At 42.4% G+C, this 21,714-nt stretch overlaps 2 protein-coding genes across 3 annotated transcripts; one reads left to right on the top strand and one right to left on the bottom strand.

Annotated features, from left to right (window-relative positions):
- Window positions 1-633: 633 nt before the first annotated feature.
- Window positions 634-17,843, top strand: cers4a (ceramide synthase 4a). 2 transcript variants are annotated; one of them, XM_030434108.1, is made up of 11 exons: window positions 634-764; window positions 2,589-2,765; window positions 5,893-6,010; window positions 8,465-8,583; window positions 9,122-9,179; window positions 9,320-9,370; window positions 11,228-11,320; window positions 12,096-12,224; window positions 14,191-14,297; window positions 15,261-15,417; window positions 15,513-17,843. In XM_030434108.1, exons 2-11 carry the CDS (start codon window positions 2,590-2,592, stop codon window positions 15,711-15,713), a joined length of 1,209 nt encoding a protein of 402 aa, XP_030289968.1. In that variant the 5' UTR covers window positions 634-764; window position 2,589; the 3' UTR covers window positions 15,714-17,843. The 2 variants fall into 2 exon arrangements, with proteins under 2 accessions (XP_030289968.1, XP_030289969.1); XM_030434109.1 differs by lacking the exon at window positions 634-764 and adding an exon at window positions 772-1,011.
- On the bottom strand, window positions 17,798-21,594 carry LOC115591789 (kelch-like protein 23). Its single transcript, XM_030434107.1, has 3 exons — window positions 20,572-21,594; window positions 19,449-19,860; window positions 17,798-19,367 (listed from the first exon to the last, which is right to left on the bottom strand). Exons 1-3 carry the CDS (start codon window positions 21,578-21,580, stop codon window positions 19,064-19,066), a joined length of 1,725 nt encoding a protein of 574 aa, XP_030289967.1. The 5' UTR covers window positions 21,581-21,594; the 3' UTR covers window positions 17,798-19,063.
- Window positions 21,595-21,714: the final 120 nt, after the last annotated feature.

Below are 21,714 nucleotides of genomic sequence, written 5' to 3'. Positions count from 1 at the left end.
AGAAGTGCTGAAACAAATGAAGTGAAATAGATCGAACAGAAGATCTTATGTCAGAGTCTGTCAGGCTGAATATGACACAAATTGGTTTGCTTTTTTTGTTGTTGTTGTTTTTGTTTTGCACTAAATGGCAGCTATCATGATGATTGTCTCATTTTGCTGACTTATCGCATGCAGGGTGACAGGAAACCCATTGAGATGATAGTGGTGATGATGATGATGATGGTGGTGATGATGATGATGGTGGTGATGGTGGTAATGATAGTGGTGGTGGTGGTGGTGATAGTAATGATGATGATGATGGTGGTGGTGGTGATGATGATGATGGTGGTGGTGATGATGATGATGATGGTGATGATGATGATGGTGGTGATGGTGGTTAGTGGTGGTGGTGGTGGTGGTGATAGTGATGATGATGATGATGGTTATGGTGGCGGTGGTAATGATGATGATGATGGTGGTGGTGGTGATGATGGTGGTGGAGGTGGTGATGATGATGGTGGTGGTGGTGATGATGATGATGGTGATGATGATGGTGGTGGTGATGGTGGTAATGATAGTGGTGGTGGTGGTGATAGTGATGAAGATGATGGTTATGGTGGAGGTGGTGGTGGTGATGATGATGATGGTGGTGATGATGGTGGTGGTGCTGGCGGCAGGCGGTGCTGCCTCTCTCCGCCCTCAGCAGGAGCAGGTTGCGTCAAACTCGCTCCTCCTCTCTCATCCATTCGCCGCTGGACACTTATCATCCTCAGGAGCGCGGGCAGGTAACGACGATGTCGCATTTAATATTCTGTAGTTGAGACGACAGCGAGGCTTTCTTTTCCTTGTGTTTGTGGAATCGGACTCAGAGTCGTGTGAGATCAGAGGCAGGCTGTTTGTCGGAGGGGCTGCTCGGGGACATGGAGGATGTGAGAGGGGAGCTGTCCTCTCCTCCTGTAGCAGCAGCCTTCACTTCACTTCACTTCACTTCACCGGATTGTTTCTAATAACATGCTGCGTGTTTTTTTAGCGGTAACGCGACGTTGTTGTGTCTGCAGGGGAGGTGTGTTGTTGTCGTGCGCTGGCTGGCTGTTGTGTTGAGTTCTCGGGCAGCAGGCTGCATGGAGGCTGTAACACACGCTGTCAGGCTGCACCGCTGTGATCGATATGACGATCAATGTGACGCTGCAGGAAGCAGCTTTTAAAACTCAAATCGATCAGCTGTGAGGTGGTGGAGTCTGTGTGTTAATGTGTCTGTGTCTGTCTCTTTCTGTGTGTATGTGTGTGTGTGGGTGTGTGTTTAGAAATGCGTGTGTGTGCGTGCGTGCGTGCGTTTCTGGTAGAATCGAGGCTGTGTGGTTCAGGTTTTGTGGGGGTTGCATGCACAGACTCATGCCTGGATGCAGGCCCTTCAAGGCAGCTTGTTTTGGCTGTCTTTCTGTATTCTATGGTATTTAACTGTTGTGTCTTGTTGCAAACCTATCGGTAGAGCTCAAACGTTTACTGGATCAATCAATGGGCAGCTTTTTTTGTGATCAATTTATTGTTTCAAACACATGTGACAAACTTACTCTGTTTCACCTTCTCAAATGTGGATATTTAATATATCTATTTTTATATATTTTTATTTTTATTATTTTTAAGTCGTAAACCAAGTATCAGGACTGTAACTAATGCTTATCTTCAGTGTCAGATTTAAAAAAAAAAAATTTCTTATTTGTTTTTTTGTCCTAAAACTGTCAGAAAATAGTTGGGTTTTTTTAAATCATTGATCAGCAAAGCTCAGAATTACGTCCTCAAATGTCTTGATTTGCTGACTTCAGTCAAATTGGAGTAAACAAACTTACATGATTTTGATTCAGTTAATTATCAAAGTTATTGGCAGTTAATTCAGTGGTCTACAGTGGTATGTGTTTGGGTTTTGGACTGTTTGTTGACTACAATGAATAATTTAAAGACCTCACCTCAGGCACTAGGAAATTTAAAGCAACTTATGCAAAAATTACCATTTTGTGTGATTTGGCGCCTACCCCCACAGTTTCTAAGTGCAAAACCACTGTCATAAATAAAAAAAATCAAAGATCTGTAACAGTTTGTCAGACGTAATGTAGGTGCTAACTACAAACAAAACTCATGACATCATAACAATGTTACGTGTTGAAAACTTGTATGTTGAGGTAAACATGTATGCAACACTGGGATCCTGAAGAAACAAGTGATGGGGGGGCGGAGTGGCTGAGACAGAGACACCATTCACCTTATTCTATGACACTGTACCATCAAAGTGATTTTCAAACTGTTATTCTTAGTTTAAAAAGTTACATTATGGTGCTTTGAATAGCATTTCTTTTCTTTTCAGATAAATTACTCAATAAAATAACCAGCAGACCAACCAGTAATTACACTGATCATGAGTTGTTCTCATGTTCATTTAGATCAAGCGTGAACATGCTAAGTGCTGCTTTGCTCCGCCTGTGTGTCCTTTAACGTGTTGAGGGTCTCAGCTGTTGTTTGGCATAAATATGAATGAGGTATTAATGTTTCAAGAGGTGAGGTCTGCATGCAACCCAGCAAACACTCACATGAAACACTCTTCTCCCTCCCCTCAGGATGGAGGCCCTGTTAAACGAGTGGCTGATGCGGGAGGAGTTCTGGCTCCCCCCTGGTGTGCGCTGGAAGGACATTGAGATGACGGAGGACGAGGGCCGCTTTCCTCTACCCAGGGATCTAATCTACACCTTGCCGCTGGCCTTTGCCTTCATAGCCCTCAGATATGTGTTTGAGAGGTGAGAAACAGCAGCCTCCCATCACAGCTGGATCATGAAATCACAGGTGCAGGATTTACCTTTCTCGTCGTTGTCAGGTCCTATGACATCTGCTATGTTTGACTCACTGGAGCAGTAAGTTTTCAGTATTTACGGTGGACCTCCAGCTGTCATCCTAAAGATGTAATAAGTAATAATTCTGTCTAAAAATGACTAGAGCTGTTATTTATTTTGTTGCATTGTGTACTTAAACTATCCCAAAGGTTTCCATGAATGTCGACTGAAAGTCACTGTGCGTTTCATTTGGGTCGCTGGTAGGGGAGAAATCTGCAACAAGACTAAACTTTAAACCATTTCATCACTTGTACTGGCCATGCTGGTTGGCTGACAGGCTGTTTTTCTACCATCTAAACTGCCTGTGTGGCTCAGGATAATGGCTCCTTTACCCTTCGTTAGTGCCCCCTTTGGATGGAGGGTATAGATCAGACGTGCAGAGGGAGGCGAGCGTCATGAGTAGACAGATTTTAGCTGCTGACTGTGTAAAAGGCCTCTCTGCTCCCAGAGGGACTGAGCTCAGCCTTATAGAATGTGATGTAGATGTCGGAGGAACATTAGGATGGTAACTGTGATATAGCAACGAGGAGGGTGGTGCTTTCTTTATAGATGATGTAGCTCCAAAAGCACACTGCAATCAGTGGACTCAACTTTCTGTAGTGAATACTTACTGATCCCTGGTGCTAATTACGGTAGAATTGAACATCCACTGCTTTACCAACCACTCTGTGCTCAGATGGGGAAAAAGCTTTCAAGTGAATCCCCAGATGGGCTTGTTATGATAATCCTGCTGACGCATCAAGAGACTTCTCAGACGGGGTCAAATCATCTGTCGTCGGTGCGCAGGTGGTTGAGTGGTTAGAGCGCATGCCATAAATGCAGCCGACCCCGGTTCGATTCCGGCCGGAGGTCCTTTGCTGCATGTCACATCCCCCTCTCTCTCCCATATTTCCTATCTGTCTACTGCTTAATAAAGGTGTCTATGCCAGAAAAAATCTTTAAAAAAAACAAACATCTGTCGTCATGACGAGAGACAATCTTTTCTTCAGTATAAGATAATGACAACGGGCATACCTGGAAAAAATGTGTTTGAGCAACAGCAGGTGGATTGTAGCCAACAAGCTTCAAGCAGGTGACTTCGTTTAAGGCTAGAGAGCAATTAATCGACATCGGGGGAAAAAATGATAAAAGTGATAATTCCAGGTTCTTAAATTTAGAATGTGCTGCTTATGTAATAGTAAATCAAACGTACTTGGTTTTAGAATGTTGACTGGGCAAAACAACTCACTTACAGTACAGTGAATACTTCCATTAAATATTAAATTACAGGGAATACTTCCATTAAAACTTCAATTACAGTGAATCCATTACGATGCTTATATCCAGGGCTACTTAACATGGATTTACACTTAAAGGTTCACCTTCCACCTCAAGGAGGTTTAACATTAAAACAAAAATAAGCTAGCAGGTAACGGTATGCACCAGGGCCATGTGTGTGTCTATGTGTTTGTGTTCAGGTCAGCTCTCACTAAACTTAGCACTCAACAGGGGATCCAATTCTCTGTTGTCTTTTCTGTCTCTACTCTCTGTAATCCCGTATAGTAGAATACATTTCCCCTCTACATCCGACAATGGAGGTCCCCTCCGTGGATCACGGCTGCAGTCAGGTTGATTAACAGGAGTGAAGATAAATCAATTTTGAAATCCCTGAAATTAAAACGTAATCTGAGCTCTCCTCCTGTGGGTAAACATCAGGATCTGGTGTGACTCTTGGTGTTTATTCCTCCAGAAGGTCTGGCGGGGCAATGTTTTAAAGTTTTATTCATGTTACGTTTTGTCATATTCACAGATTTCCCCAGCAACAGCCATCCTTGTTACCTCTAGTATACATTTGAATTTTTCTGGGTTTGTTGGAATCATTTGGGATAACATTAAGTAATATATAACAAAGGTCTGGTCATTTTTAGACATTTTTAATGCAGAATTCCTACATATTATATCTTTAATAATGTGGTGTAGGCTCAGATTAGGAGTGTGTGACTGTAAATTGATGCTGAACAATAAGGCTGATGTAATTTCTCATCTTGCCTGTACACTTACACTGTAACCAGTTCTGCTGGTAGCATTATGAGAACTGAGGTTGACCTGCAAAGCCGTGCCATGTATGAAAAGATAAGAGGTTGTCTTTGTGTGCATTCCCTTATCAGCTGCCGTATTACCTGTCTGAAAGTTGAGAGACTGCAAGAGCTTGCTTGACACATATGATTAGTAGCATTTATCAGGTATCGAATAGCAGAATAGTAACGTTAGATGTGTTGGTAGCAGAGGACGGGCCAGTAAGTGGTAGCAGATGCTGAATGCATCAGACGACAGTGTGTGACTGTAGGACAATGAAGTTGTTTACGTCTGAGGAGCTGTCAGTCAGCTGGAAGGTTAAAAAAGGTGTGTCTTCATTTGATTGTCCCGGGCCGCAGCTGTTTCCTGTACCGAGGTAAGGGGGTGTGTGTTTGTGTGTGTGTGTGTGTGTGTGTGTGTGTGTGTCTGTCTGTCTGTCTGTCTGTCAATTAAACGCTCCTGTAACAAGAGACCATGCTTGTCTCAGTGTAAAGCTATCCTGACCTTCTCATCCTCTCTGATCTCTCCCCCCCTGCCCACTTAAGCATGATTATCTCTGATCTAGAGTTACACACATGTGATTATGCATGTGCACGCGCACACACACACAAACACACATACCATATATGTATCAGAACATCTCTCCGGCGCTTATCACATTGTTGTTATTCTCTTTTGTCTCTCTGTGACACACACACACACACACACACACACGTGCAGATCAAGTATCTCTTGATGCCGTATCAGCTAATGACAAAGTCAGTCCCGCCAAATGTCACAAAACGCCCATGGGAGCGGCTCCGCAGGCTGTCAGGAGCAGTATAATGAGCGATCTTGTTGCCATCGCTCTGCTCTGTAATGTTGTAGGATCACACTGGACATCTGTTGATGTCATCTCACATGAATCCCTCTAGAATTTTAATCCAGTCCGTTGTGCTATTAAGACCTTTTTTATCTCTCTCTCTCCCGCTGCTTTCAGGCTCATTGCCGTCCCATTAAGCAGATATTTAGGTGTGAAGGACCGGGTTCAGATTCGAGCCGCGTCCATACCAAAGCTGGAGACCTTCTACAAACAGAACAGTCGGCAACCATCACAAGTTAGTATTCATCTCCTGCTCTTTTTTTATTTTTTTGTGTTATTTTTTTTTTTGACCGAAAACTTTTTTTTCAGTTCCCACTATTTTTACATCTTGGTTTACTCACTAAAATCTCTTAACCGAATAGCTTTCATCTGGATAGCTTTCAGTTATTGCTCTGCACTCACAGCAAAAAGCTCTGCGAGCTGCAGGGAGCTGCAGGGAGCACTCTATGGACTTTTTGTGCCCCGAGGTTGACTTCACAGGCTACATAAAGGCAGCCCTTATCCTGTTGGGGCTGTATGTGGCATGAGAGGAGGATCTGCAGACTTGGGGTGAAAAAAGTACTGCCACCAAAAACAGCAGCAAAAGCAAAAGACATTGCTGTTTTTAGTAATGATGCAAATGCACCTTTTAAGTTGTTGGTTTATTGAAAAGGCAGAGTGCACATTGATAAACATTCATATAAATGCTCCAGAGTTGGCCGAGAGGCTATATTCATCTGTAGACTCTGGACAGGTGTTAAGCATACCCCTGCCAAAGCCCAACAGTCTCCTTTAATCTATCTAATATCAAATAAAACACAATAAATCTGCTTGATCTGGATATCAATTTGGATTGTAATTAAATGGTACTCATAGATACCAGCCAGCTAAATACACCTTATTTTTTTCATCAAGGTCAATTTATCATTCCATGAGAAATTAACGGACATCTTGCAATGTTAATGAAATCCTGGATTCGTCCCTTTATACCGATTCTCACTGAAAGATAACCGCTTCCATTCTGGGCCGGGACCCATCCTCCATCCAAGTTTCATGGAAATCTGTTCTGCAGCTTTTGTTTAATCCTGCTGACAAACCAACCAACCAATCAATCAATCAAAAAAACATACATGGGCAAAAACATAAACTGGCAACATTAAAAATAAATTAAATGTACATGTGCTTGATTAATATAAACATATTTTTCTTGTCCCCCCGGTGACAGTGGGAGGAGATAGAACTGTGTCTGAAAGTGGTTTTTCATGTCAAACTAGTGCATGTCTCCACAGAGATAACCCCGCAGAGCAGATGCAAAGCTTCATGGGAGTTCTCACCATGAGCCTCCCTCCCATAATGCCAAATGTGTCTATCTGTAATAGTCAGGTACAATGAAGGTAAATGCATGACTGGCTAATGAAAGCCCGTCAAGGCTTGCATACATGTCCGAACCAAAATGCAGAAAGATAAAAGATAGATGTGTTGTTGAACCAGCACAGTTCCTGTTAGTGTGTTGTGAGTGTTGATTGTTTGCCAGTTTTATTTGGATGGGTTGTCTCGGAACAAGGAACTGATAAAAAGAGTCTCGAGACTTCACCTAATTTGTGAGTCACATTTAATCTTAGTGACTGATGTGTTACAAAGCTACAATGATTAGTCACGATACAGGAAATGTAAATGTGTTGCTTTAGGTGTGAGAAGAAGAAAAAAAGTGTTTCCTTCTTTAAACCGCTCCACCTTCTTCATGCTGTCTGCCATCGTCAGTTATCATTATCACCTCAACATTTCCTTCTGTGTAACTAATCAGAACCTGGAGTTAACCCCTGCATCAAAAATAACGACAATGTAGTTACTGTACGATTACAAGTGTGCACAGAATATGCTGCTCTCAGGTGTACAGGTGTAGGCAAGTTATCAGAGACGTCTAAGTTCACGTGGTGACTCTCCACCCTGCTCCTGGTTTCGTCTGGCATTGCGCCACGGATGTTCCTGTGCAGACAAGCCAATGCTCTGCACCTGATGGGACTTGGTACATTAGATGAAAATGCACTGCTCCACGAGAACTGTTCAATGTTGTTTGTCTGTATGTTCATGCGCATGTGCCGATACTTTCATTTTACCTGCACCAGTCGGATTAAATTTGTCGCTATTTATCCGTGACATGCATTTGTACGATACAGCCGGGGGAAAATGTCGGAGCGTCAGTATGTTTTACTGCAATTTCTGCCCTTTAATGCAACACAAGTAGAACAATTAGAATTTCTCCTCACACAGCAGTTCCACAAGCCTGTGTGAAGTTTAAAGGGTGATGAAAGAGAGCAGGTGCTAAAATGTGGAAAAAATTACATAAAACTAACTGAAATGGCTCTGTATAGTCTCCAGAAGTCTCCAGAAGACCTGAAGTCCCAAATGGATGTGTAAAGTTGTTACACACATATACACTTCTAAAGGCAAAATCTTCACTGTTGCCTCTAAGATAAAAGCGTCATAAGCGGGTGCAGAGGCTCATTTTATCCTCTTAAGAAAAGAGCAAATAATCCATGGATATTCTTGTAATGAAATTGTAACACAGCTGTTTGGAAGATCAGCGAGGAGCTCTGGTTCTTTCACATGTCAGGGAATGAAACATGTTCATTGTCTCAAATGAAGTCCAACCCTGTATGTGTGCACCCACACTGTATATGTGATCATCTGTCTGTGTTTGTGTATTTAGGGTGAGGTGATGAGCTTGTCGAAGCAGTGTGGACTCTCCCAGAGAAAGATCCAGACCTGGTTCAGACAGCGAAGGAACCAGGACCGTCCCAGCAACACCAAAAAGTTCTGCGAGGCCTCGTGAGTTTTCATTTTTCTCAAACACTGCTGTGTCCATCCATCGACACTGGAAGTGAGAAGGTTGTTTGAAATGATGACTGTCGGCTGATCAGCAGAGAGTCGACTGATGTCGTGTTACATGATGTTGTGTAGTTGATGCGTAGTTGATGCTCAGTTCGACGTGCGTTCGAGGTGCAGATTTCTTACTTTATTTTTTACACAATGGCTCTTGAGAAGCCAGATTTTTATGCAGGTGTCCTTAGCAAATAATATCCAAAGTCTCATATTCTGGTATAAAATGCCTTATTTAAAAAAGAATCAGGTTTACCTTTACAGGAAAAATGTCCACGTTTTAAGTCTGAGCCATGTTTGTTTTTATTAAGACCTAGATTTTCTTTCTAAGAGGGACCAACACCAGAATAATTTAGCATGTTGAAATATATTCATGTGAACACACAGTGCTGCTGTACAATATGCTCCAATTTGTTCCTGATGAAAACTAATTCACTGGTTTAAATTAGCCTCTAACAAACGATGGTGTTTATTTTTATCCGTGCAGCTGGCGTTTTGTCTTCTACCTCGTAGCGTTCGCTGCAGGGCTCGGCTCTTTAATTAACGTAAGTCTGTTAGTCGCTTTCTTTTAGTTTTGAAAGAGAAGCACAGCTTTAATGCAAATATGACGTGTTTTTAAAAAAAGAAACGGGATGATTTTTAGTATTGTGATTTTGTGTGGTTTGATGGTTGTCTGATCTTCCAGGCTCCGTGGTTCTGGGACCACAGAGAGTGTTGGAGGGGTTATCCTAAACAGGTGAGCAGAACATGGCATGATTTTGAATTATAGTGTTGATATTGTTCATAAAAACTGAAACAATCGAGCCTCATTAAATAGGTAATATTGTGTAAATTTTGTTTCATATCAGAAAAGCCAGTTATACCTTTTAGTTGTTTTAAACACTTACATCAGATACATCAGATCACGATTAGTAAGCTAATTGACCAATTTTTCAATTGAAAATGTTTGATAATTAAATCATTTATCATGCTTTTTTTCAAGCTTCTCAAATGTGAGGTTTTGCTCATTTCCTTTGTTCTTTGTTTTTCATTTTAAGTCATTTTAAACTGAGTTTCTTTGGCTTTGAATTGTCAGTTGGCCGAAAGACATCTGAAAGTATCATTTTGAACTTGCAGTGGCCATTTTTCACTTTTTTCTGACCATTTATACGCTTGAAAAGTGAATGACAGATTTATTAGTTGTGAGAATAAGAGATACTCAACATACAGCTTTAATACAACAACAAAACTCAACCGTGTCACACTTAAAAGAAAAGTGAGAAGGAAAAACAATGGCTGGGAGGGACCCAACAAAACAAAGGCTTTAGCCTGTGTTCAAAGATTTCTCCACAGAACACTCTCTAACACACTTTGGTCCATACACTCCACCCACCCACCAAGTTTCATCTGCATTCCTTCACTTCCTTTAACAGTCGGCCTGAATGCTTTTGCATTTCCAGGTTTTTCTTTGTTTGAAAAGCAAATGTCACTGCTGCATTGAAAACAGTTAGTTGTGCCTGCAGGTCAACATTCCTCCGGGGAGGGGCAGCCCCTTCCTTATGGGGTCATGGCCCCCAAACAGAAAACACTAGAACAAATGCAAAGCTCTCTGTATCTTCTGTTTGACTGATTGCAGCTCCTGCAGGCGTCACTGCTGCTGACCTTCTCTCCTTTTATGAGGTCTTGTGGCCTCTGATAGAGAGACAGGGTGTGTGTCCTGAGGTTGAATGCCTCAGTCAACTTCCTGCTGCTTGCAGCGCTGCACACTTTGAATGCTGTGTGTTCTGTGAGAGGTGTTGAGATAGTAAACTACCACAATCTTTGATCAAATACACTTCCTCTTTAGACACACTGAACTGCAGTGTTCTCACACACTGAACCAGACAGAGGGAAGTTGTAAATGCTCAGCCGGTGGGAATCCTGTGTTGTTTGAAAGGAGACATTTTATGCTTTTTTTTTTTTTTTTCTTTCCCTTCAATGTTTAGTATTGTTTGTTTTTGCTTGTAAATGATCTTGAAAGTTAAAAAGATCAAGGACTGCTTTAACAAGAGCTCCTCTCTCCCACAGAAAACACTGCTCCTGAAACGCCTCGTCGGTAGCCTTGCCTTTAATTGCGTGACTTTGTGACATCACACGACATTACAATGTCACACATTTGCATAACTGACACCTTACAGCTAGTTGGGCACATAAGAATTGATTTAGCACAGCTGCTCTGTTGTTGTTAGCGGTGTTGGCTCAGGCATGTGCTGCAGCATGGACAGTATGAGAAAACTGATGTGTTTTTGGAGCATTAAAGTATGTAAATCTATTCTAGTAGTAACCCAAAATAAGATTATAAACTTGGAAATTAGCATAATATGTCTCCTTTAAGGCACAAGGCACTTTTGGGAGTCCCATTACCCCCAAACACCACAAATCATTGGATGCAGGTGGAAACAAAGTCACTGTGCAATATCAGTTCCTTCTTCTCTTTTAGCATTAGCATGCATGTACGGTATGTTTTCCCCAGGCTACACATTTAAGCAGGATGGTGGAAATGTTTCTGTTGCAGCCACAGACAACTGAATCTAATACATCGACTCACTGTTTCTCTCTTCCTCTTGTTCTGTAGCCAGTGGCCGAGGCTCATCACTGGTATTACATCTTAGAGATGGGCTTCTATCTGTCGCTGCTTCTGTGCGTCTCCGTGGACGTCAAGCGAAAAGTGAGTGTGAGCGTCATTTTCAAGGATGTATCACATTTGCACTTTGCAAACATCCTGCTGGTTTTCCGACAGTTTCTTCACATTTTGTTCCTGAGATTCTAACATTTAGTCAAATGGTCAAAACCAAAATGCCAACTCTTTCTTTTTTTTTTTTTTTTTTTGCACAGTGTGATCCAAATGTTGTTTTTCCCTCACTAGATTAAATTTAATACGGATTATGCTCTGGATTATCTGATGTTACATCACAACTTTGTTTACTTTGCCTTTGCTCTGTTTTTGAAATGGAGTGTTGCAGGATGTAAAATCTTCAGTTAGAGATCAGCACAGGCTACTGTAATTTTGACTTGAATAAACAAAGAAGAAGGAAATTGATTCACTCCAGACTGATCTAAAAAGTCCTCTAAACTCTTCAGACTCCTTAGATTTTTGCTGTATCGTCAAGCAGCTTTATATACAGAAATTATAGAAAATAATCACTGTTATTCATCTATTTCATGTTCATGTCTTTTAAGGAAAGTATTTAAGATAATTGCTGCAGCTTTCTTAAGCAATTTGATAAATGATGTCCTCTTAGGTGGTTTTGTATGATTTACCAGAAGCTCCAAACTGCTGATCAAAGACATTTAAGCTTAAACAGCAAATCACTCAAGACTTCATGCAAATGTGCTGTCCCACTACTTTAACCCAAGTGATGAACCCAAGTGATGAACCAGACCGCAGACGGGGAGCTGCTATACCTCTTCCTCATACTGTGTGGTCTGCGTGTGTGTTCCAGGATTTCAAGGAGCAGGTGATTCATCACATCGCCACCATATTCCTCATCGGTTTCTCCTACTGTGCCAACTTTGTGAGGGTTGGCACTCTGGTGATGCTGCTGCACGACTCCTCCGACTTCCTTCTGGAGGTAAACCAGCCGGCTTTCACGATGAAGAGGAAAATCTAGTTAGAGAAAAGGGAAGGAGGAAATGTAAAAATGTGTCAGTCAAATGCATCGAAAGTTGAATTGGGTGCTTTGAAATGCCAAAAACATTGCACAATGGCCACGGGGAACTTGACTTGAATACAGCCATTGTTTATTTTTCTGTTTATGCCAGATGCAAGGTCACACTACATCTGCGTGAACTGAGCTGTGCACAGAGAAGCATTATGGGTAATGGTTAAAATAAAAAAAAATGCCCTGTGTGGCTGTAAAATGATAACCTGCAAGTTCTTCAGCGAGACAAAGGATCCATTGTCCTCGGTTTTATGAGGTTGATTTTCCCGTGTGTCACATTTCACCGATAACATCTGGAAATCAAGACTGGCTGCTGCCTCCGAGATGAGGCAATATGTAGAGCGAGTCACCTGACCTCAGGCTTGACTGGGTGTCGTCTGACACTTTAAGGGACAATGATGCAGGTGGCACGTTCAGACAGCCAGTACAGTACAGCCAGGTGTGGGTTTCTGAGTAGGGAAGTATTATTTAGGGCTTTGTAGGGCTGCAATTAACAATTGTTTTCACTTGCCGGTCAATTATTGTTCTCAATGAATAGATTAGTTGTTGTTGCTGTGAAAAATGTTGATTATTGTGCCCCAACACAAAGACATTCAGTGTACTGTCACAGTGGATCAAAGAAGCCAGAAAATAATCACGTTTATGAAGTGAGAATCAGAGAATTATGACTTTTTTTGATCAAAAAAAGAATTACCATTAATAAATTATCAAAATAGTCGACAATTAATTGAACAGTTCATTTAATTGTTGTAACAAACAGGGAGTGACCAGGATGGTGGGTGTCCTTTATACTGTTCTGGGCTTTTTTTGAGACAACGGGAACTGTGTAGTTCTTTCAGTGTAGGGAGAGGGCAGCCAACGATCTTTTGTGCGGTGTTGATGACCCTCTGGAGCGCTTTCCTCTGAGCCACTGTGCAGCTGGTGTACCATACGCACATGCAGTATGTTAGTATGCTCTCAATGGAGGCACGGTAAAAGGACACCAGCGGTCTTTGTGTGATGTTATTCCTCCTGAGTGTTCTCAGGAAGTACAGTCTCTGCTGGGCCTTTTTCAGCAGCTCAGAGGTGTTCATGCTCCAGGATAGGCTCTCCTCGATGTTGACTCCCAGGAAGCGGAAGTCTGCCACCCTCTCCACACAGTCCCCGCTGATGATCAATGGTGGGATCTCTGTTTTCTTTATCCTGAAATCTATGATGAGTTCTTTGGTTTTTGAGGTGTTGAGGAGCAGGTTGTTGGCCCTGTACCATGTTGACAGCCGCTCCACTTCATCTCTGTAGGCAGACTCGTCCCCACCGCTGTGGTGTCATCCGCAAACTTCACAATGGTGTTGCTGTGATGGACAGGGAAGCAGTCGTGTGTGTAGAGGGAGTAGAGCAAGGGACTCAGCACACAGCTCTTGGGAGAGCCGGTACTGAGGCTTAGGGCCGTGTGAGGGAGGATGGTTTTGAATGCAGAGCTATATTCCACAAAGAGCATCCACACATAGCTCCCCTGCTGCTCCAGGTGTGATTGAGTGCTATGGCTATAGCGTCCTCTGTGGATCGGTTCGCTCCGTAGGCAATCAATTCTGTATCAATTTTCAACACTGTTTCAAGGATTTCTACCTAAATCATGACTGGAGGAAGGATTTTAAGGGTTTTCTTTTATTAAAAATTGGGCAAATCAAGTGAATGTGCAGCATAATGTGAGGGTAGGGAGGTGAGAGTTAAGGAGACTTTCCTTCAGTCAGTTTTAAGTACTATAAATCTAGAGACTGTGTCAGCATAAAGCTGAGGATTGTATGTAGAGATGAATCATAGATACAAGCTGTACGGGTGTTTGGTCACTACATTTTTATGATTATTGATAACTAATATGCACTTTTTCTTCTGAAAGTCTGCCAAGATGCTTCACTACGCCGGCTGGTGGAGGACGTGTGACTCGCTGTTTGTCGTCTTCGCTCTGGTCTTCCTGGTGACGAGGCTGGTGGTGTTTCCTGGCAGGTAACACATTGTGTTTTTCTCCCAGTTTGGAAATTTTATTGCCCGATGTTGACATTTCCCACAAACCAAACCAATGACTTATTCACACAGCGGCCATTTCCCTCTGACACCATGGTCTGGTTGAGAAGTTAGTGTTGCACTGAAGTTGAATCTGACAAATTGTTCAGCAACTGAAAAGACCATGTAGAGTGAAAATCCATCTGGACTTGGGGCCATTTTTTTTTTTTTCAAAGGTAGAACAACATATTTGATAACCCATTAGCTTCAACTACACAACAGCTAACGTTAGGATTCAACCATGTTACAGTTTCATAGTGATATATGATATAAGAAACGTCTACGTTCATTCTTAAATATCAGTGTCTGTCTTGAACCCTCATATTTGTGACTGGAAGTGAAACACACTGTATGCTATCAAACACTAATGTAAGCTAGATAGTGGTTGCATGCCAACGTTAATGAGTTATCAAATATGTTGTAGGGGTCTGATTTCCCTCCAGAGTTTCACTATCATCCATCATTTTTTCAGTTTTCAGCTTATCAACCAGGAAGTGAAATGATTATGATTTCTCAGATTCCTCATGTTCATACAACTTGAGCGTGCTGCCAGAGGAAAATGGCTGCATTACATGAAGCCTCAAACTTTGGCAATAGTATGCAGCGGATAGTTGGTTTGCAGGTCTGTGTCCTAGTCAGCTTCCACTCAAACTTCAATTTTGCATCATACAGGAACACATTTTGAATGTTGTGCGTACTAAGGTTTGGTTCGAACTGTCGAGGATCTGCTCAGTTCTTCTGGAACACCCATGCATCCTCTTGGATTTCCTTTTTCATGTTTGCCTCTCTCTCTCTTTCCCCCACCAACCTGACATCACAGTGGGTCTACCGTCTACCTTGAAGATGAAGATTCGGTGCTGGACTGATACAAAAACTGACTCGGCCTCACTGTGTTTGCTTCCACAGAGTGCTATATTCAACCCTGCTGGTGTCTCAAGAATTCTTCAAGCCCTTCTGGGGTTATGTCTTCTTCAATACGCTGCTGCTGGTGCTGCAAGCTCTGCACATCTTCTGGGCTTACCTCATCCTGCGCATGGTCTACAAGTTTGTGTTCATGGGCAAGGTGAGAAGAGTGTACATGAAAAACTGACAGTCACAGTTTAACAGTCACATCTGCACCAAGAACTTGTTTTATTGAATGTGTTTTCTTCTCCACAGGTGGAGCGTGATGAACGCAGCGACGTGGAGAGTGAGGTGGAAGATGAAGAGGAGGAGCCCGAGGAAGAAGGGGACGAGTGCAGCTGGGAGCAAAGAAAGGGTGCGATCAACTCCAAACTGGCCTCGCTGGCTAACAACTGTGTCCTTAACAACCTGACCAACCAAAGGAACATAAACAGCAGACTGCCTAAAGCCAGATAGTGGAGCAGGCCGCCTTCCACATCAACTAAACCGCACTGGAAAAAAAAAATTACTTCTCATCCCGCCTGTTGGAGATTAACTCATGTCTGACATATAATGCATATGGCTTGTGTACATCCAGCACGGTCCACTGATGATTTCAGATCAGGGTAAGTCTGCATCCTGTTTATCTTAATGAACAAAAAGGGCGAAGAAGCACAGATGATTGTAAATATGCCCACTCAGAATGAGATTAGGAAGAAATGCCATCGACACTGTCACCCATACCTGCATACTGTAAATGTATAATTGGCACAACAACAGGGAGGCTGAGGAACAAATCACACAGATTTTGTATTAATACTTTTCATTGTACTATAATACACTGCTTGTAAATACATAAGGATATACATACCTGGACTGTGCTATAATGCATTTATTCTCTCTTTGGTCGACAAGAAAAACGTAATGTTATTTTATACGAAATCAAACTGTTCTAACATAAGATGTGTTTTAATAGTATTAAATCAGAGCAATCTAAAGACAGAATGTAAAAGTAATTTACTCCAACAGCTGTGTATCCACAGTATGGTTCACTGTACATAGACTATTAAAACCATTGAATAGAGTAAATTATGTCGATAAACCACTTTATATATCTATTTTTAATGAACTCAACAGGTCATTTTTATGTTGTTTTAATCTGTGGCAGAATATGAGAGGCTATTGCAGAGCTCCCTTATGGATGACATAGTTGTGTTTTTCTGCGATAGGGTTTGATTTTGTCCGTTATGTTTCAGTTCAATCTTTAGAAACGATGTGGCGCCCCCTGGTGCACAAAGAAGAACATGTCATGTCCATGTAGAGAATCCAAACAACCCACGTCTGGTAGAATGATGCCTTTACAAAAAAAATGTACTGCTCCTAGAACTATGGACCTAAACCGTGTGTGTGTGTGTGTGTGTGTGTGTGTGTGTGTGTGTGTGTGTGTGTGTGTGTGTGTGTGTGTGTGTGTGTTTCTTCTCTGAATATCATTGTGACCGGCAGCATGATTTCTCAACGAGGTTTTTGTTTAAGATTTGCTCTACTGAACTTTAGTTTTGTGCCTTGGCTGCTGTTTCTCTTCTTTTACACTACTCCGTAACGAGCACTCATTATTAATCTGTGTGTGAGGAGGATCACAAAGGCCAGGTCTTACTGCTATCTTAGGTGTGGGTGAGACTGGCGGTGCGGGGGTAAGACATGAGAAGTTTGCACACAGATGGGCATTAGTGAAACATGAGGTACTTTACATAGTGGAGTGGTCTGAAAAGGTCAAATGCTTTACGGCTCAGATGAACTCAAGTCTTATTGAAATGTAACGATTTAAAAAGTTGAGCAAATATTTTGATATCACAAGACTAATACAGACTAGTGCTGTATTTAAACACAGTGACAAACTACTCTAAACTTAATCATTACCTACCAAATACTGGCATTACATTTTCATAGTTTAGTAACACTTTAAAGGTGCAATATGGGAAGAAGAAAAAAAAAAGTCTATGTTTTGTGTTGCAGACACATCTACTGAAGTTAGCATGCTAACCAGTTAGCCCCTGGCCTGAAAACCCCTTTCTCCAAGCTGTCCAAAGCTCCTGTAGTTACTAGTGTGGTAAACACAATCACTCCCACTGTTAGTCCACCTACATGCATGGCTAACTGAGCTAACAAGCTAACCGTAGCTGCAGTCATGGATGTATAAACAGGTTACAGATAGCATCACTAAGCAGTAACTCTGGTGATATGCTGTTGGTACCTCTTGAGAGCATGAATATAGCAGGTGGACAATTCTCACATATTGCACCTTTAAGATTAGAGGCTCCTGTGTCTACATACTGGTCTGACCGTATTTTATATAAGAAGAAGTGAGATAGGAGTAGAAGCAGGATTGTGTCTGTCTCTGAACAGGAAATAGCACTGGGGCACATGGAACACAGTGGGATTCACGTTATAGAGCACTAAAAGGGCTGATCCACAGAATAACACTCCCACGACCCCCACTGGAGAACTGCTTCTTTTTCTAATTAAAAACAGACAGAAAACCATGAAAGTTTTGTTGATCTGTGTGCCTAGTTGAAAATGTTTAATAAAAGACTTCTATTGAATAAATGATCACTGGTGTCTCATTTCAAACAGAGGATTTGACTTCTCTTGAGTTTCTGTTCATTTGAGCTTTTCATTCTTTTTTTATAAAAATCATGACTTCTATTTGGAAAGAAAATTCTCTTTTTCATTCATTCATTCATTCATTCATCCTTTATACAGGGTGACCCAGTGATAGCAGTTGCTCTCTTTTTCATGGGTGCCCTGCTCCTATAGGACAGTGAAAGCAACAACAAAAGAATACAATAAAAGCAAAGATGCATTAAAAATGTTCATGTCAATATAAACAAACCATAGCACAAATATTCAACGAAGACACATACACACTGCTCCAAGGAAGAGAAAAAAAGGTCTTAAAGGAGCAGTTCACCCAGAAATTACAATTCAGTCATTACTTACCGCCGAGCCGATGGAAAGTGTTGTTGTCCACAGACAGTGATGAAGCATTCTCCTGAACAACTGAAGTAGTTGGGGATTTGATATAAAGTGTAAAAAAACAAGATAAAACAACATAAAAATGGCTTCATACAGCTTGTCCATCATTATCAAAGTATCCCAAAGCCCTAAGACCATTTCAAAGACGGAATTTTCACTGTAGCCGCCAAGGTAAAGGTGTTGGCCCACACCCCATCAGAAGTGGGTGAATGAGCTTAACTGCGTCTCAGGTGTGTGAATAACTTCTTTTTTAGATCAATTTGGGATCTTAGGGCTTCTGGAGACTTGGATTATGACAGAAAAATAGCATAGAGCCATAAAATGTTTCTTTATGGTCCCCATCTACTTCAGCTGTTTAGGGGAACACTGCAACGCTGTTTTCCTGTGACGCCCCAGAAATGTTTTGTAGACAACAAAACTTCACCCTACTTAGCACCTACATGGGAGTGAGTAGATGACTGATTTTGAATTTTTGGGCAAACTGTTCCTTTAAACTGATTAAAAATGTATCAGTACGTTCAGCCCTGCAAATGACCGTACAATTTAAAAGGTAGTTGCCTAATCTCAGTATTAGTGCTCTGGCTGTCTAGGGAACAGCTAGTGCAGCGCTGGTTGATCTGTGATGTAATATACCAGGGTCATTGTGTGTAAGTTAATATATAAAATACATTGCTTTAAAGTAGTAGTGCTTGAGGCAAGAATGACACTTCCAATATACACTTATACAGAACTCCAAATAGTATGATGTATACTAGATTAATGCATTTTCGTTCATGCGCATCACACTCATACCATCACGCAACATTTTTCATGGTGACGCAGCCTCTGAGGGGCACGGGGCAGGGTATGGCATCATCCACCTCAATGCAAGTGTCTATATAAGGGTCCATCAGAATCATGTTTGGGAATGCTTTGTTACTCTTCCTCTCACCAACCAGGTATATCTGGCTGCTGACCGTTGTGCAGCCGGAGAAGAACTTCCTGTCCAGACAATCTTCCTCCAGCACGGTCCACTCATCTGTCTCCACGTCAAAACGCAAAGCTTGGCCCCCAAACAGGTAGAGGGCACCGTTGAGTTCTGTGGCAACCAGGTCATATCTGAGAAACCCAACCAAATATCACTGAAATATCAGTTTGTAAATGTCGGGAATCAACGCTGAAGGGCGGATATTCACTCACCGTGGAAATGGAGAATAGGAGATCACATCCCACTGATCCTCCTTCGTCATATACCTCTGAATTCCACCGTACGCCTCCCCGTTTTCATCCAGGCCACACGCCACGTAGATATTTGACCCCAGAGCGGCAGTGGCTGCCCTCTCCACAGCTGTATCCATGGAGCTCACCTCCTCCCAGCCCTCCTCTGACCCCAGGACCAGCCTTTCCACGTCAACTACAAGCCCCTCATCCATGCTGCCCCCCAGGACATACAGCACTGTGTCCAGCCCTATGGAGCAGTGGCTGTGCCTGGACTTCTGCAGGGCCGGCCCGTCCACCCAGTGCTGGTTCCCACATTCATATATCCTGACCCAGTCCACACTGAACCACAGCACGTCCCGGAAGTAGCCGCCCGTCACAACCACATTGCCTCCTACGCGAAGAGAGAATTAGAAAATAAAGTCATCATTTTCAGATAGAAAAAAGCTAGAGTCCTTGAACAAAATGTTGAAAAGTTCAAAAAAGGAAAATCGAAGCACTCTCCTGGGTAAAGATTGAAAGCCGTTATTTATATGACTATTTCATGATGTCATATTGATGATGCATGTTGAAAACAAGCCGGGTAGCAACCCACGTGTAGTGGCACAAACAGCCTTCTCAAACTTTTGCTAGAAAACGCTTTTGTGTATGTTGTGTTTAATGGCATTTAAAGGTCCTGTGTGTAGGATTTAGAGGCATTTAGTGGGAGGTTGCAGATTGCAGTCAAAGAAATACCCCTCACCCGACCAATGTAAAAATCCCTCTCTAAAGTCGGCGTATGGTTTGTCTGTTCTGGGCTACTGTAGAAACATGGTGGTGCAGCATATCAAACTGAATGGAAGAGGACCTGATTTAAAAGGCTCATTTTAAGATAACTAAATGCAAAGATGCTTAGTTTCAGGTGATTACACATTAACAAAAACATTATGAATATTGTATTTATTATTATTTATCATTTCTATCAAAAGATCTTCCTAAATCCTGCACACTGTACCTTTAAATATACATCTTAAGATAAAGAATAAATACACATGCAGACCCTGACTCATCATCTGCTCCATCCTGATCCTCGTCTTCATCATCACTTTCATTCTTCAACCATTACCTACTGCGGCTACCGAGTACTGTGTGAGGTTCTTCCTCTGTAGAGGTGCACAGCTCTGCCATCGACCACTCAGTGGGTGAAACTGGTAAAGAGCCTGTTGCTCCTGATCGTGAGGTCCGCCCAGGACAAAGAGGGTCTCTCTGGCTCTGGTCCTCGTCATCGACCTGCCCATGGACCAAGCTGCTGGGAAATGTTCATTCAGCATGCAGATGAGCTTGGCTCTGGGGTCAGAGCTTTTCATTCTGGTCAAAAGGTCAGTGATAAATGGTAGAGAGAGCGACTCAGGCCTCACCAGCTCAATGAGCTCCAGAAAATGTTCTTTTCGTTTTGGGTCAAATGACGCCCAGCGCAGGATGGCCTCCAGGGCCAGATCATCTTTATGGATGGCCAGGTCATCACTGGCAAGAAGGTCTGCTATAGTCTCCTTAGATAGGGAAAGGAAGTCCTCCTCAGCAACAATAGCAGGGAAGTGTGAGAGCACCACCTGTCTGGCTGCCTTGTAGAGCTGAGTGCACCCAAGCCGCCAGGCGTAGGCCATCATTCCCAGACAGTTACTAAGGTGCAGCTCACGCTCAAGGAACTTGCAGCACAGTAGCCTGGCTCGCTCCAGCTGTAGAAAGTCTGCAGTCTCAAGGATCCCCAGAACATTTTCTCTGTCCAGGGCCAGGTTGGATTTCCTGCTGTATTCCATCAAAACCCTGAAATGCTTCACAGCAACACCTTTGATCTCAACTCTCCTTTTGGTGCTCTCAATGCCACAGCCAAAAAACAGAGCCCTGAAGTATGGACTCTGCAGTGCCAGTCGTTGACGGTTGACATAAAAAATCTCTCCTTCTACCTGCAGAGTACCATCCGGGATTGGATCAGGCTCTGAGTCTTTCACATGTAAAGTAGATTCGTCCTCCTCAAGGTTGTGTATCTGTTCAGAGAGAGCAGTGATTTTAAAGCTTTGGGGTTTAAGCTCAGGGTCAGCTCTGCAGGCCATTTCACAAAAAACAGCCTTCTGCATAGTGCCTCGTCCTCGTTCTGGTTTTCAGCACACCAACTGGTGGTATTAATAGATTTTACCCCCGGCTGACCTCTGGCTAAACACAACAAGGAAAAGGAGGTCAGTTTGAAAAATAAATGTTTATCATAGTAGAA

The sequence above is a fragment of the Sparus aurata genome, chromosome 11 (genome assembly GCF_900880675.1).
Source record: "Sparus aurata chromosome 11, fSpaAur1.1, whole genome shotgun sequence".
NCBI lineage: Eukaryota > Metazoa > Chordata > Actinopteri > Spariformes > Sparidae > Sparus > Sparus aurata.
This window is presented reverse-complemented; position numbering and strand designations above follow the sequence as displayed.